Source organism: Rhipicephalus microplus, chromosome 4 (assembly GCF_043290135.1).
Source record: "Rhipicephalus microplus isolate Deutch F79 chromosome 4, USDA_Rmic, whole genome shotgun sequence".
Classification (NCBI taxonomy): Eukaryota; Metazoa; Arthropoda; class Arachnida; order Ixodida; family Ixodidae; genus Rhipicephalus; species Rhipicephalus microplus.
Window position 1 is genome coordinate 202,613,828 of NC_134703.1, and position 17,239 is coordinate 202,631,066.

General features: G+C 50.8%; 1 protein-coding gene across 1 annotated transcript in view; it reads right to left on the reverse strand.

The window, feature by feature from the left end:
* Positions 1–277: 277 nt before the first annotated feature.
* The window catches only part of LOC142814471 (uncharacterized), a 31,440-nt gene continuing 14,478 nt past the window's right edge, over positions 278–17,239 (reverse strand). Inside the window, exons 3-5 of the mRNA XM_075893233.1 lie at positions 15,594–15,691; positions 6,833–6,894; positions 278–549 (exon numbers count right to left, since the gene is read on the reverse strand). Of these exons, the coding sequence (XP_075749348.1) occupies positions 278–549; positions 6,833–6,894; positions 15,594–15,691 (432 nt within the window). The remainder of the gene's footprint in view (positions 550–6,832; positions 6,895–15,593; positions 15,692–17,239) is intronic.

A 17,239-nucleotide genomic window follows, 5' to 3' on the forward strand; every position in this document is an offset into this window, starting at 1 on the left:
TGTCTCTGTGTATGTGTATGAATGTATGTATGTATGTATGTATGTATATATGTATGTATGTGTGGTTGTATATTAATATATGTATGTGTGTATGTATGTATGTGTGCGTATATGTGTGTGCGCGTATAGGTGTGTGTGCGTATATGCGTGTATGTGTGTATTTGTGTATGTATGTATGCATGTATGTATGTATGTGTGTGTGCGTATGTGTGTGTGTGCATGTATGTGTGCGTATGTGTGTTTGTGTCTGTATGTATGAGTGTGTATGTATGTATGTTTATGTGTGTGTATGTATGTATGTGTGCGTGGGTGCGTGCGTGTGCATGTTTGCGTGCGTGTGCGTGCGCGCGTGTGCGTATGTGTGTGTGCGTGTGTGTGTGTGCGTATGTGTTTTTGCTTGTGTGCGTGTGCTTGTGGGTGTACATGCCCGTGGGTGCGTGTGCGTGTGTGTGTGTGCGTGCGTGTGCGCATGCGTGTAAGTGTGCGTGTGTATGTGTGTCTGTATGCATGTGTGCGTGTGTGTGTATGTATGTGTGAATGTATGTATATCTGTATGTATGTGTGCATATATGTATGTATGTCTCTATGTATGTGTGCATGTATTTATGTCTGTACGTGTGTGTATGTATGTACGGTTGTGTGCGTGTATATATGTGTGTGTTTATGTGTGTATGTATGTGTGTTTGTATGTGTATGTATGTATGTATGTATGTATGTATGTATGTATGTATGTATGTATGTATGTATGTATGTACTTATTTATATGTGTATGTACTTATGTATGTATGTATGTATGTATGTATGTATGTATGTATGTATGTATGTATGTATGTATGTATGTATGTATGTATGTATGTATGTATGTATGTATGTATGTATGTTTTTATGTATGTATGTATGTATGTATGTATGTATGTGTGTTTGTATTGTAGTGATGCTGAGGCAGACAGGTTAAAAACAAGCGTATTTATTAGGGCGAACTTGTGCCCACCATTCTAAAGACTATGGTCGTCAAGTCCGAGTAGCCGAGTGGCACAGATCGAACTAACTTCCTCTTTCTCGTTGCCGGAGCGCACGAACGCGTGGCGCATGCCAGCCGGGTCTCTTGTGCTCTTGCCAGGATGATTGCGGCGGGCTACTTGAACGTGGCCAACCTGTCGCGGCAATATCCCCCTCCTCAGACGCATCGTCCCGATGCTTAAGACAGTGAAAAGATACATGCGCACTCTCACTCGTTTCTCGACGACCTGTCATGGTAGGGTTTCATGCGGACTACGTGTACCACTTCCGTGGGATTGCGGCGTCTTGAACTCACGTGTCTAGCGGTTCTGACTTCATAAGTGACGTTGCTGATACGGTTGAGTACTTCATAAAAGCCGAAGTATCGGCAAAGAAGCTTTTCAGAGAGTCCGCGGCGGCGCACTGGTATCAATATCCACACTTTGTCACCGGGATGATAAAGTGCGTCACTGCGTCGCTTGTTGTACCGACTAGAATTGACGTGCTGTTGGTGGCGTATTCGGTATCTTGCCATTTGCCGTGCTTCTTCGGCTCTTTGAAAGAAGTCATCTAACTCAGGTGGATAGCTGCTTTCGTCCTGTAGTGGTCACATGGCATCCAGCGGGGTGGTCACTCTTCGGCCGAATACTAGTTCGAAAGGAGCAACGTGGGTTGTTTCTTGAACGGCTGTATTATATGCGAATGTTACGTAGGGTAATATTTCAACCCACTGTTAGTGTTCAACATCGACTTACATTGATAGTATGTCGGTCAGAGTTAGGTTTAGGCATTCGGTTAAGCCATTTGACTGAGGGTGATACGCCGTTGTTCTTCTGTGATCGGTATTTGTCATGCGCATCAGGTATTGCATTAGGTCTGCAGTAAATGCGGTGCCGCGATCCGTAATAACGACGATGGGCGCACCATGTCTGAGCACTATGTTGTTCACAAAGAACTTGGCGACTTCGGCAGCTGTGACACTGTACAGAGAGTCAGTCTCAGCATAACGGGTCAGATAGTCTGTGGCTACGACTCTCCATTTCTTGCCTGCACACGATGTCGGGAAAGGTCCTAGGAAGTCCATGCCGACTTGTTGGAATGGGGCATCTGGAGGGTCTATTGGCTGGAGAAGGCCGGCTGGTTTTGCGGGTGGAGTTTTGCGCCGTTGACATTGACGACAAGTTTTCACGTAGCGCTGCACTGATGCGAGCAACTTAGGCCAATAGCATTTCAGGCGAACCCTGGCGAATGTTCCGCTCACACCCATGTGTCCTGATGTTGGCTCGTCGTGGCATGCGTGCAGAATTTCCTCTCGCATGGCTGTGGGCACGACTAGCAAAAACGTTTCACCATTAGGTTCGAAGTTTCTCCTGTAAAGGACACTTCCTCGAAGGCAGAACACGGAGAGCCCTCTGGAGAATATGCGAGGGACGTGAACGTCGAGACCCAGCAGGTGTTGTATAAGCGCCAGCAAATCCGGGTCATCTCGTTGTAGTTGAGCTATTTCGGATGCGCCGGCAACGCCTAGAAACGGGAGGTCTTCCTCTTCAGGTACACTTGGATCGACAGGAGAGCGTGACAGGCAGTCGGCATCACTGTGTTTCCTTCCAGATTTGTACACGACCGTAATGTCATATTCCTGCAGCCTGAGGCTCCATCTTGCTAGTCGACCTGACGGGTCCTTGAGATTTGCCAGCCAGCATAGAGCATGGTGGTCACTGACAGCTCTGAACGGTCTACCATAAAGGTATGGTCGAAACTTCTTTATTGCCGAGATGACTGCGAGGCACTCTTTTTCAGTTGCAGAGTAGTTAGCCTCAGCTTTTGATGGTTTGCGGCTGGCATAGGCTAACACTTTCTCTTGACCATTTTGCCACTGGACAAGGATGGCGCCGAAGCCGACATTGCTGGCATCGGTATGGACTTCACTGTCGGCTGTCTCATCAAAATGGGCAAGTATTGGTGAACACTATAGTCGTTTTCTTAATTCGTCAAAAGCTTTCTGTTGTTCGCTTTCCCATGTGAAGGGCACGTCGTCTTTCGTCAGTTTTGTAAGAGGATCCGCAATCTTTGAGAAATTTTCAACAAATCGCCTATAGTAGGCACATAAACCCAAAAATGGACGCACTGACTTTTTTCTCTGGGTGTAGGGAACCTCTGAACAGCGGCTGTCTTTTTGGGATCAGGACGAACACCATCGGAACTAATGACATGTCCAAGGAATCGCAGCTCTTCGAAGCCGAAGTGGCATTTTTCGGGTTTGATTGTCAATTTTGCTGACCGGATGGCTTCCAATACTGTGCGTAGTCGCTCTAGATGTTTGTCAAACGTTGCAGAGGCAGATTTGGGTGCACGTTAAAGAACCCCAGGTGGTCAAAATTTCCGGAGCCCTCCACTACGGCGTCTCTCATAATCATATGGTGGTTTTGGGACGTTAAACCCCACATATCATCAATCAAACGTTGCAGAAAATACCACCACGTCATCCAAATACACTAGACATGACTGCCATTTCAATCCAGCAAGGACAGTGTCCATCATTCGCTGAACGTTGCTGCTGTGGAACAGAGGCCGAATGGAAGCGCTTTCAATTCGTAGAGGCCATCTGGTGTTACGAATGCCGTTTTTTCACGGTCCCGCTCGTCGACCTCTATTTGCCAATATCCGCTTTTCAGATCTAAGGAGGAGAAAAACTTTGCGGATCGCCACCGATCTAGTGTATCGTCGATACGTGGCAAGGGGTAGACATCTCGTTTAGTTTTACTGTTCAGTTTTCTGTAGCCGACACAGAATCTAAGTGTGTTGTCTTTCTTTTTAACGAGCACTACGGGGGACGCCCATGGACTATTCGAAGGCTGGATGACATCATCCGAAAGCATCTCCTCCACTTGCTTCTTGATAACTTCCCGTTCTTTCTGTGACACCCGATATGGATGCTGGCATATAGGCCTCGTGTCGTCTTGCGTTATAATTCTGTGCTTCGTGATTGACGTGCGCTGGACCTTCGAGGCACTTGAAAAGCAATCAGAGAATTCTGTTACCAAGGAGTAAATCTGTTTCTTTTGACTGCCCGGAAGGCTCTGATTGACGGTCACGGATGTGTTGATGTTGCAGGCCACTGGTCGAGTGGTTGATGTGGTTAAGCTGCATAGTTCAGTCGCCTTACAGAAGTCGTGTATATAGGCAATAGCCGTGCCTTGAGCGATGTGTTGAAGTTTATTGGAGAAATTTGTGAGTAGGACATCTTCACGGCCTTTCGTCAAGTGAACAAGACCCCTAGCTACGCAGACACCTTTGTACAAAAACAGCCCTACATTTGTACCCGCTAAGCCTTCGTGGTTGTACAATGCGTCATTTTCTACGAGCACCATTTTACTGCAGCGTGGCGGCACAGTTACGTCCTCATGAACAACGCGTAGAGCAGTTAGGCGTCGTTCCTCAGATTCCTCCACAGGTATAGCTCGTTCAGTCGAAAACGATACGCTGGATCTACGCAGGTTAATTACGGCGCCATTAGCTCGCAAAAAATCTATTCCTATAATGAGTTCCCTTGAACATTCTGGCAGCACAATGAAATCGGCCACGTAAATAAAGCCCCGTATTTCCAGTCTTGCAGTGCATCTGCCAAGGGGCGTAATAATGTGACCGCCTGCCGTGCGTATCTGCGATCCACTCCAATGTGTCACATATTTGTTTAGCTTTTTCACCATCTGATGACTTATCACTGAACAATCAGCACCGGTGTCGACTAAGGCATTCAACACCCATCCTTCCATTCTCAACCGCAAACCTGAAGTAACGTTTTCGTTGCTGCACCCATCTACCGGAAATACACCGTCATCACCCTCAAACCATATTGGAGGATCTTCGTAACTGACGTTATCAGTGGCCTCACCTCCACAGGTCGCTTGCTTCAGTTTCACGGGAGTGTACTTGGAGAGCGATGACCAGGCTGCCTTGAAGGTCTACGTGGGCTGGAGGACCGGTAGCGCATAGGCGATGGTGACCGTGGCCGGTGTTGGCGTAGAGTTGGCGAGTTCTGGCGCGCGGACAAGTACTCCTCAATCTCCGCTGGTCGTTCGCCGTTTCGGGGGCACGGTGCATACGGCGGGAAGCCTCTTAATCCAGCCTGTCGGTAAGGACAGAATCTGTACAGATGACCCGCTTCCCCACAATGAAAACACAGAGGCCTGCGCTCGTGATCACGCCAGACGTCACTTTTCCTGGGCCTGCGCTCCACATAGTGATGTGTGCTACGTGCTCCTGGGGGCAGATAGGTAGCTGTTGGTTCCCGTGGACGAGGTGCGCTGCGTGCCGCAGGTGGGAGAGGAGTCGTCGCCATCGCAACTGCTACATTGCTGTGTACGTTGTGTTGTCTGACAACCTCCGAGCATGTTCGGATAGGTCGAACCGGCTGCAGCTCACGCTCTGGCTCTCCTATCACCTGCCTCCGTTCGTCACGAACAACGTCCGTAACGGATAGTGCAGTTGGAGTCTGGGGCATTTGCAGTCTGCTTAGTTCTTCTCTAACAACTGATCTAATGAGCTCTCGCAGTGCTTCAACGTCGTTTCGCACGCCTCCGGAGAATACCCGTGCAGATGCGCAGTTGAGATTCCGGTTGTACTGCCGAGCCCGCTGTTCCAGTGTTTTTTCGATGGCTGTCGCTTCCGAGTAAAACTCAGCAACTGTGCTTGGAGGGTTGCGGACGAGAACGGCGAACAGCTCTTGCTTCTTTCCGCGCATTAGATGGCGCACCTTTTTATCCTCAGCCATGTTGTAATCCGCATGCTTGAACAAACGGACCATGTCCTCAATGTACATAGCAGCACTCTCGTTCGTGAGCTGGTTCCTCGATTGAAGAGCAGCCTCCGCCTTTTCTTTCCGGTCTATGTTCGCGAACGTAGCCACCGCTTGTCGACGAAATACCTCCCAGGTAGACAACGAGGTTTGACGGTTCTCAAACCATGTCTTTGTGAAGTCTTCTAGGGCGAAGTATACGCGACGGAGCTTTTCTCTTTCGTCCCATCCATTCAAGCTCGCCACTCTTTCGAACAGGTCCAACCAATCTTCAACATCCTCATACGAGTCGCCGTGGAATCCTGGCGGCTAGTGCGGTTGGCTAATGAACACTTGTGCCGGTGTTACCTGGGTAGTCATAGTGGTGGCATCCATCGTTTGAATTCCCCGTGGTGTGAAGTGAAGAGGACCGAACTCAGGTGAGTCACCTCGAAGACGGCGACTTGCCCTCTAGTGTACAGGAGTCACTTCCACGGGGTTGATACGCTGGTCGTCGGGGCTACGCTGTCTTGAGCTCGCGGGGCTTCGATTCATAACCCAGCAACTCCACCAGAAATGTAGCGATGCTGAGGCAGACAGGTTAAAAAACAAGCGTATTTATTAGGGCGAACTTGTGCCCACGATTCTAAAGACTATGGTCGTCAAGTCCGAGTAGCCGAGTGGCACAGATCCAACTAACTTCCTCTTCCTCGTTGCCGGAGCGCACGAACGCGTGGCGCATGCCAGCTGGGTCTTGCTTGTGCTCTTGCCACGATGATTGAGGCGGGCTACTTGAGCGTGGCCAACCTGTCGCGGCAGTACGTATGTGTGTATGTATCTGTGTATGTATTTATGTGTGCGTGTGCGCATGTGCGCGTGCGTGCGTGTGGGTGTGTGTGCGTGTGTGTGTGCCTGTGTGTGCACGTGCGTGTGTTCGCACGTGCGTGTGTGCGTATGTGTGCGTGTGCGCGTTTGCGCGTGCGCGCGTGCGTGTGCATGTGTGCGCGTGCGCACGTGCGTGTGTCTGCGCGTGTGCGTGTGTGTGTGTGTGCGTGCGCGCGTGCGTGTGCGTGTGTGTGTGCGTGTGTGCGTGTGTGTGAGTGTTTGCGTGCGTGTGCCTGTGTGCGCGTGAGTGTGCGTGCGTGCGTACGCGTGCGTGTGTGCGCGCGCGGGCGTGTGTGTGTATCTGTGCGTGCGTGTGTGTGTCTGTATGTATGTATGTGTGTGTCTGTATGTATGTGTGCGTGTGCGTGTGTCATATGTATGTGTGCATGTATGTATGTCTGTACGTATGTGTGCATGTATGTATGTCTGTATGTATATGTGTATGTATGTATGTGTGTGTATATGTGTGCAGGTATGTGTGTGTGTATGAGTGTATGTATGTATGTATGTATGTATGTATGTATGTATGTATGTATGTATGTATGTATGTATGTATGTATGTATGTATGTATGTATGTATGTATGTATGCATGTATTGCCGCGAACCATGCATTGGGTTTGTTTATTTGTGTTTTGTTTTTTCGGCCTGGCAACGCCGGCCTGTGCTATCGCCGTTTTCACAGCGTTTCGAACAAACGCTACCACAGCGTTTCGAACAAACGCTATCGAACAACGCTTCAGGCGTTGTTCGATAGAAACAACGCTTCAAGCGTTGTTTGTTAGAAGCGCTGTTCGAACGAACAGCGTTTCTAACAAACGCTATCACGGCGTTCTCGATACAATTCGACTATTCGAGAAACCCTCGCGTCGAGGGATATAAATTCCCGCACAGCCGATGCTGCGTCATTCGATCGCCGACGCTCACTAGCGTGCCCGTCGTTTTGCTGGCCGCTGCTTCGCCACCTGTGTATTTTTTCAGTTGTTAGGGAAGCACAGGTTCGCTCCAATAAACTTGTTTTCCTCATAGACAACTTCGTCGTCCTTTGCTGCGTGACATGTGATGGAGGTGCGGGGTACATGAACCCTAAGCCATTGCCAAGCCGACAAGCACGCCCAACTCGTGTCATCCGCCGACAGCAAGGCCTTCAGCCAGAGTTTGGACCACTCCCGGATAAAAAAAGGAAAGAAGATGTAAAAACCACGATGATCAACGCAGGCACCATGACCAGCGCTACCAACCCTCCCGTCGTTCTGCAACAACCTCGTGAGCCCCCATCATTCCGAGGATCTCCTGGTGAAGACCCGGAAGAGTGGCTGGAGAAGCTGGAGCGCATCCACATCTTTAACAGGTGGGATGACGAAGAAACTTTTCGTCATGTCTTCTTCTATTTGGAGGATGCAGCTCGAACGTGGTTTGAGAACCATGAAGGCTCCCTAACCGACTGGACTGTCTTTAAGAGCGAATTCCTCAAAACATTCGTTACGGTTGTGCGGAAAGAACGAGCCGCCCTTTTGTTGGAGACGCGAATGCAACACCCTAACAAAGGTGTTGTACTGTTCGCTGAGGAGATGAAGATGCTGTCCCGGAGAGCTGACCCAGAAATGGCAGATGAGAAGAAGGTGCGCTTTCTGATGCGGGGAGTTAAACAAGAGCTCTTCGCTGAACTCATCCGCAACCCCCCTAAGACCGTCGCTGAGTTCGTCACCGAGGCTTCGATGATCTAGAGGACCTTGGATATGCGTTCGCGGCAATACGATAGACCACTAAACACCCTTTCGGTGAACCCGGCAAACGCCCCTGGAATGGCGACGGAAGACTTGCGGGAGACCATCCGCGTCGTCGTTCGCGAGGAACTGAGGAAATTGTTCCCAGCAACGCCGCAGCCCCAAATCGCCTCCCTCACTGACGTTGTCCGCGAGAAGGTTCAGCAAGCACTGGGAAATTCCACGCCGTCGGAAGCATCTTGCGAACCACAAGCGATGACCTACTCCGCTGCTGCTCGTCGACCCCGACCCGTCCCAACCCGTTATCAAGAGGCCCCGCCATACCGCCGCCCAATGTCGCCCGCCCGACCCCCTGTAACCCGAAACCAGGCGCCCAGGAAGACCGAGGCGTGGCGAACGCCAGATAATCGTCCGCTGTGCTACCACTGCGGAGAGGCCGACCACTTCTACCACCGCTGCCCGTACAAGAGGCTGGGTTCGCGTGGGTTCTCCGTCGACGCACCCCGCCCGCGAGCCGGCCAGCGACCATTTGAGATCGAAGAATACCTGTCGAACACCAGCCGTGGACCATCCCGTTTAAACCATTCGCCGTCGCCCTACCCGTACCAATCCCCCAACCGTCGCAGCCATGCTGACTTCGCCCGTGGAAGCTCCCCCGGCCCAAGAGGGGGAAACTAAAAGCAGCAACTTCTGGAGGTGAAGTTGCACAACGGCGAGAAAATGAAAAACCTCCAACGACGCAAGACCGTGACTCACGACATGCCCTCATTCCGACGACCCGACGACACCCTGACGAGACACCCGAAAACGACGACAGCTACGCTGCGCGACACGTACCCGAAATGACGAAGCCTGCCGCTGAGAAGAGGACGATGACGACGCATAGTGCCCGGCCATCAACACGTGCAAGCCGCGATACGACGCCCCGACGCACCCGAAATTCGAAGAAAGCGGCATCCGACGTCCAGTTGTCCATCGACGGCCTTGACGTAGTCGCCCTCATCGACACGGGAGCCGACTACTCGGTCATGAGCGGGTCATTCGCGTCCAAGCTAAAGAAAGTTACGACCAGATGGGACGGTCCGCACATACGCACAGCAGGAGGCCACCTCGTGACCCCAAGTGGAATGTGCACATCGCGCGTCACCATAGACGGCACTACGTACCCTTCGGAGTTGGTCATTTCGCCTAACTGCTCCCGCGACGTAATTCTCGGAATGGACTTTTTGACGGACAATGGCGCAATAACTGTTCTGCAGACCAGGTCGATAACGTTTTCTTCTGATCACTCTACGACGCCGCAGCCGAACCTCGGACACCGTGCTGCTGTAAGAATCGCCGACGATCACGTCACCCTGCCACCCCGCGCAAGCTTGATGATCGCCGTCTATTGTGGAGGTGCTGCTCCTGACGTCGACGCTATCGTGGAGACTGACCAAAGGTTGCTTCTAGACCGCGGTGTGTCTGTCGCAAGAGGCATTGTGTGGTTTAAGCAACGCAGATCCCACGTTTTGGTCACCAATTTCACCGAGGAGTACCAGCATCTAAACAAGGGCGCTGCAATTGCGTTCCTCGAAGAAACGCAAGAAGCGAGTCAAGTGATCGTGGTCGCCACCTTTGAACGCGCACGCGCAGATGCTTCCAGGCTGCCACATCCTTTCGACGTGAACCCGGCGCTGTCGCAAGAAAATCGGGACAGATTACTGGAGTAGCTCCGTCGCTACAGCGAGTGTTTTTCCTCGAACTCGAAGTTACGTCAGACACCTTTGGCGAAGCACCGGATAATAACCGAAGATGAAGCCCGACCTACCAGACAGTCACCGTACCGCGTTTCTTCACACGAGCGCGAAGCCATCCGGACTCAAGTTGATGACATGCTCAGCGACGACATAATACAGCTATCAAAAAGTCCGTGGGCTGCGCCGGTTGTACTCGTGAAGAAAAAAGATGGCACTTTAAGATTCTTCGTTGATTACCGGAGACTAAACGAAATCACCAAAAAGGACGTGTACCCCCTGCCACGAATCGACGACGCCCTCGACCACCTCTGCCACGCCAAGTACTTCTCATCCATCGATCTGAAGACCGGCTACTGGCAAATTGAAGTGGACGAGAGAGACCGAGAGAAGACTGCATTTAAAACCCCGGACGGTCTATACGAGTTCAAGGTGACGCCGTTTGGGCTGTGCACGGCGCCCGCAACGTTTCAGAGAGTCATGGACACTGTGCTAGCAGGCCTGAAGTGGCACACTTGCCTCGTATACCTCGACGACGTTGTCGTATTCACCCGGACTTTCGACGAACACCTCACAAGGTTGGAATCTGTACTCGAGGCCATTCGTACGTCGGGGTTAACGCTGAAGCCTGAGAAGTGCCGTTTCGCGTACGAGGAACTCAAGTTCTTGGGTCACGTCGTGAACGCCGCGGGAGTCCTACCTGACCCGGCAAAAACATCAGCCATTGCGAACTTCCCAAGGCCGAAAGATAAGAAGGGTGTGCGAATGTTTCTCGAACTGTGCGCATATTACCGGCGCTTCGTCGCAAACTTCGCACGCATTGCAGAGCCACTCACGCGCCTGACGAAAGAAAGTACCCCTTTCAGCTGGGAAAACGACCAAGAAAAGGCATTCTGCGAGCCGCAACAACGCCTGCAAAACCCGCCCGTGCTCGCTCATTTCGACAAAAACGCCGAAACGGAAATGCACACGGACGCCAAAGATATCGGTTTGGGTGCCGTCCTCGTCCAAAAGCAAAGTGGTTACGAAAAGGTAATCGCCTATGCAAGCCGTGGTCTGTCGAAGGAGGAGAGAAACTACTCTGCCTCCGAGAAAGGGTGCGTGGCTATCATATGGGCCATTTCGAAATTTCGCCCATACGTCTATGGTAGACCGTTTAAGGTTGTGACAGACCATCATGCGCTGTGTTGGCTCGCCAATTTGAAGGACCCCTCTGGCCGTCTTGGGCGGTGGAGCTTGCGTCTGCAAGAGTTTGACGTTACAATATTCTACAAATCAGACAGGAAACACTCTGACGCCGACTGCCTGTCCCGCGCCCCCGTCGACCCACCACCACAGGAGTCGTGACAGAGAGCGACCTAGCCGCCCAGCAGCGTGCCGACCCTGACCTCCGCGCCATGATCGACTACCTCCAAGGACGCAACGTCGCCGTGCCTAAGGCGTTCAAGCGCAACTTACCAGCATTCAGCCTCAAAAACTCCATCCTAGTGAAGAAGAATTTCAACCGTGGAACGAGAACGAATTATCTACTTGTCATCCCCGCAGACCTTCGTGACGAAATTTTGGAAGCGTGCCACGACGACCCGTCTTCCGGACATCTCAGAACAGCTCGCACAATTACAAAAATCAAGGCGAAATACTTCTGGCCCCGCCTTACATCCGATGTCACCCACTACGTCCGGAGCTGCTGTGACTGCCAGCGACGAAAAACACCACCGACGAGACCAGCCGGACTTCTGCAGCGGATCGCTTTCCAAACGAGGCCCTACCAACAGATCGGAATGGACCTTCTGGGCCCGTTCCCTACATCCTGATCCGCGAACAAATGGATTGTCGTAGCGACAGACTACAAGACGCGCTACGCAAAGACGACCGCTCTTCCTAGGGGAACTGCACAAGAAGTTGCAAAGTTCTTTATTAACCAAATTGTGCTGCGACATGGAGCCCCTGAGGTCCTAATCACGGACCGCGGAACGACCTTCACTGCGGAGCTCATGCAAGGCATCTTACGCTACAGCAACACTACGAGAGGGGGGTAATGCCGCGAACCATGCATTGGGTTTGTTTATTTGTGTTTTGTTTTTTCGGCCTGGCTGCGCCGGCCTGTGCTATCGCCGTTTTCACAGCGTTTCGAACAAACGCTACCACAGCGTTTCGAACAAACGCTATCGAACAACGCTTCAGGCGTTGTTCGATAGAAACAACGCTTCAAGCGTTGTTTGTTAGAAGCGCTGTTCGAACGAACAGCGTTTCTAACAAACGCTATCACGGCATTCTCGATACAATTCGACTATTCGAGAAACCGTCGCTGCTGCTGCTGAAAAACATTTATTTACAGATGTTATTTACAGGGAGGGTGGGAACGGTTCTTAAGGGGCCGCCCCATACAAACACTAGGTGAGCTCCCTCTTACGGGAGCCCATTGGCGTTGGCCGCGGCCCGGGCACGCTCGACCAGGGCCCGTTGGGCCGTCAGGTCAGAGCAGCTGAGCAGGGCTGCCTCCAAGTCCTCCCGCGAAGGGTTGGGTAGTGGGGTAAGGTTTGGGGTTTTTTGGCATGCCCAAACTATGTGGAAAATGTCAGAGGAATTTTCCTCACAATGCGGGCACTTCCCCGTGCAAGCGGGGTCAAAGTGTTTTATGATTGCCGGGCACAATAGTGTTTTAGTATAAAGGCGAAGGAGGATTCGCTCCTCCGCCTTCGTGAGGCCCTTACAGGGTTTCGGATAGACGTTATGGCCGGATTGATAAAATTGTGTGACCTCCTTAAAGGTGTAGGCGGGATTGGGTTCGAGTTCCGGATCGGTAGGGGACGAGGATGGTGCCCGGAGAATGAGCGCGCGGGCGGCGGCATCGGCCGTCTCATTACCATCGAGGCCCGTGTGAGCCGGAGCCCATATGATCGTTCGGTGCGCGGGGGCACCTAGGTAGCTGCTGTTCTGCAAAATTTTATAAGCACGGTACGGAATGTATCCCTGTTCAATATTGCGACAGGCACCCCTTGAGTCGGTGATGATGACCCTCGAGTCCTGATCTGCGGCGGCTAGTGCGATGGCGATCTCCTGCGCGTGCGTAATGTTATGTGCACGGAATGTGAGTCCGTTTACAACGGTGTTTTGGTGGACGACCGCAGCCGTGTACCAACCACCGTGGTGCGGGCCGAAGGCGTCCACGTAGAATACTCCGAATTTGTGGCCGTAGTGTCGAGGCAAAGCTTCCGCCCGCGCGAGGCGTCGGCCACTGTAGTCGTCTCGGGTCATGTTAGCCGGAAGAGGGCGCACGTGCAAGGAGTATCGCCAAACTTCTGGAATCCGTACGCGCTCTTCCGTGTGTATTGAATGATTGATGTGTAGCCGAGCAAGGAGGCGGCGACCCGACGGTGTTTTAGAGAGTCTAGTATATTGGTTTCTCAAGTGCGCCTCTCTCAGCTCCTTGAAGGTGTTCACCATTTCCAAGCCCAAAAGGCGCTGGTTAGAGGTGCTGACAGGAAAGTCGAGGGCGCGCTTGTAGATTTTGCGGAGAATGACTTCGAGTGCATTCTCGTCGGATTTGCGTAAGCGGAGGTATGGAGCCGAGTACAGGACTCGGCTGGTTACGAATGCATGTGCCAGCCGCAAGGCATCTTTGCATCGTAACCCCCCGCGCATGTTGGAAACCCGGCGGACCATCCGGCCCACCTGGTCCCCCACCTTACGCAATTTGGCCAATGTTGTGTCTGCTCTGCGATTTTTGTGTATAAAAAGCCCCAGTACTCTAATCTGATCGCGTTCGGGTATTGGTTCATAAGTTCCGCCAATTTACGTCCACGTTTCTCTTCACGTGCATACCCCAGAGTGTGCTGGGGCATTAAAATCACCCACGATCACCAGAGGGTCCCTGCCTGCAGCCTTTAAGGCGCGGCTAAAAATGTCTGCGAATGTAATGTTGCTTAGTTTCGGTGAGCAATAAATGTTTAGCACGTGCAGTGGCGGGTCCTGTTTACGCAGCGGAAGGAGTGTTCGGGTATTGAGCTGGGCCGCGTACTCTGCTGCTCGCTGGGTGAGCTCAGCGATGCGATTTTTGAGCTTTCGGTTGTGTTTTTGCCGGCGCCATCGGCGGACGAGGCTGCGCCGGGCCTCCCAGAGGTGAAGGAGATGATTATCCACCGCCAGAGTCGCCTCGGAGAGTTTAATTTGTGTTTCTGTGGAGCGTAATGAGGAAACCAGTTGCTGGAACCAAGCATGGTATCCTTGCTCCTCAATGGGTGTCGAATTGGCGTATATTTGCCGAAACTTCGTGTAATCGGGTAATTTTGCCTCTCCGTAGGGTCTTGCCAAAGGATAGGTGCGAATGGTGGTGTTGAGTATGCAGTGGTCGCTGCCGAGGGTCTCTTCAGTGTTGACCCAATCCGCATACTGTATGTTTTTTGTGAGGGTAAGGTCCGGACATGTGTCCCGGGTCACGGAGTTACCCACGCGAGTTGGGTAGGCAGGGTCGGTGTGAAGAGTTAGGCCCAGCGTGGACATAAGTTCCGCCAATTTACGTCCACGTTTCTCTTCACGTGCATACCCCCAGAGTGTGCTGGGGCATTAAAATCACCCACGATCACCAGAGGGTTCCTGCCTGCAGCCTTTAAGGCGTGGCTAAAAAGGTCTGCGAATGTAATGTTGCTTAGTTTCGGTGAGCAATAAATGTTTAGCACGTGCAGTGGCGGGTCCTGTTTACGCAGCGGAAGGAGTGTCACCATCACGTACGAGAAAGCTGGCTTAAGGTCGAGATCAACTAGGTTGGCCGTATAATTTTTGTGCACGCAGATACAAGATAAAGGGTCCTGCTGAAACGTAGTATAGTTTGTGAGTGTGGCAGCACTCCCTGGCTCCTGGAGGGCTACCACAGCAGGAAGGTTTTGAAATGCTGCGAGGAAAAGCCGGAGGTTGGCGCGCTTAGTGTGAGCCTTAAAGCCCCGACAGTTCCACTGGGTGATTTGGATGGGAGTGGCCGTATTGGATGAAAACCTCGCGCCGAGGGATATAAATTCCCGTACAGCCGATGCCGCGTCATTCGATCGCCGACGCTCACTAGCGTGCCCGTCGTTTTGCTCGCCGCTGCTTCGCCCCCTGTGTATTTTTTCAGTTGTTAGGGGAGCACAGGTTCGCTCCAATAAACTTGTTTTTCTCATAGACAACTGCGTCGTCCTTTGCTGCGTGACAGTATGTATGTATGTATGTATGTATGTATGTATGTATGTATGTATGTATGTATGTATGTATGTATGTATGTATGTATGTATGTATGTATGTATGTAGGTATGTATGTATGTATGTATGTATGTATGTATGTATGTACGTATGTATGGATGGATGGATGTATGCATGTATGTGTGCGTATATGTGTGTGCGTATATATGTATGTGTTCCTATGTTTGTTTGTGTGTATGTGTGTATGTATGTGTGTGTGCATGTATGTGTGTGTATGTGTGTATTTGTGTGTGTACGTGTGTGTATGTGTGTATGTATGTGTGTATGTAAGTATGTGTGCATGCGTGCGTGTAGGTGCATGCGTGTGCGTGTGTGCGCGTGTGCGTGTGTGTGTGTTTGCGTGTGTGTGAGTGTTTGCATGCGCATGCCAATGTGTGCGTGAGTGTGTGCGTTCGCATGCGTGTGCTTGCGTGTGTGTGTGCGTGTGTGCTAGTGTGCGTGCACATGTGCGTGCGTGTGCATGCATGCGTGTGCGTGTGTGCGTGCGCGTGTGTGTCTGTATGTATATGTGCATGTGTCTGTATGTGTGTGCGTGTGTGTGTGTCTGTATGTATGTATGCGTGTGTGTGTCATATGTATGTGTGCATGTATGTATGTCTGTATGTATGTGTGCATGTATGTATGTCTGTATGTATATGTGCATGTATGTATGTCTGTGTGTAAGTGTATGCATGTATGTATGTATGTATGTATGTATGTATGTATGTGTGTGTGTATGTGTTGGCAGGTATGTATGTATGTATGTGTGTATGTGTGTGTGTATGTATGCATGAGTGCGTATATGTGTGTGTGTCTATGTATGTGTGTGTGTATGTGTGTATTTCTGTATGTTTGTGTGTATGTATGTGTGTGCATATGTGTGTGCATGTATGTGTGTATGTGTGTGTATGGGTGTGTATGTATGTATGTGTCTGTACATGTGTGTATGTGTTTGTTTGTGTATGTGTATGTGTAGGTATGTGTGTATGTATGTGTGTATCTACGTGTGTATGTGGTTGCGCGTGTGCGTAAGAGTGCGTGCGTGTGTGTGCGTGCGTGCGTGCGTGTGCGTGTGTGCGTATGTGTTTGTGCGTGTGTGCGTGTGGGTGTGCGCCTGCGTGAATGTGTGTGTGTGTATGTGTGTCTGTATGTATCTGTGCGCGTGTGTGTGTGTCTGCATGCATGTGTGCATGTATGTATGTGTATGAATTGAAGCATATATGTATGTATGCCTGTATGTATGTGTGCATGTATTTATGTCTGTACATGTATGTATGTATGTATGTATGTATGTATGTATGTATGTATGTATGTATGTATGTATGTATGTATGTATGTATGTATGTATGTATGTATGTATGTATGTATGTGTGTCTATGTTTGTATGTGTGTGTATGTGTGTATTTGTGTATGTGTGTGTGTATGTATGAGTGTGTATGTATGTGTGTATATGTGTATGTGCGTATGTATGTGTGTATGTGTGTATGTATGTATGTGTGTATTTATGTATGTGTGTATGTCTGTATGTATGTATGTGAGTATGTACGTAAGTGTGTATGTATGTATGTACGTACGTATGTATGTGTGTATGTGTGTTTGTGTATGTGTGCGTATGTATGTGTGTGTATATTGTCACGTGATTACAGAACGACCACAACGTCTGTTCACAGGAGCAGCACTGGACGTCGAGCCGAACCGAACGTTAGAGCACGAGCACACCAACCGTCCTCTCCTTCTTTCACACCATGACACATACTCGCATTGGCATGGCGCAACCTCATTCCATGCCTGTGGCATTACCCCCCCCCCCCCCCGCTTTGAAAAAAAAGTACCACCCCGATGACCAATGCCGATTAAAAGTTAAAGTAATCGCGTACACGCACAAAGACGCATGATGAAGCAG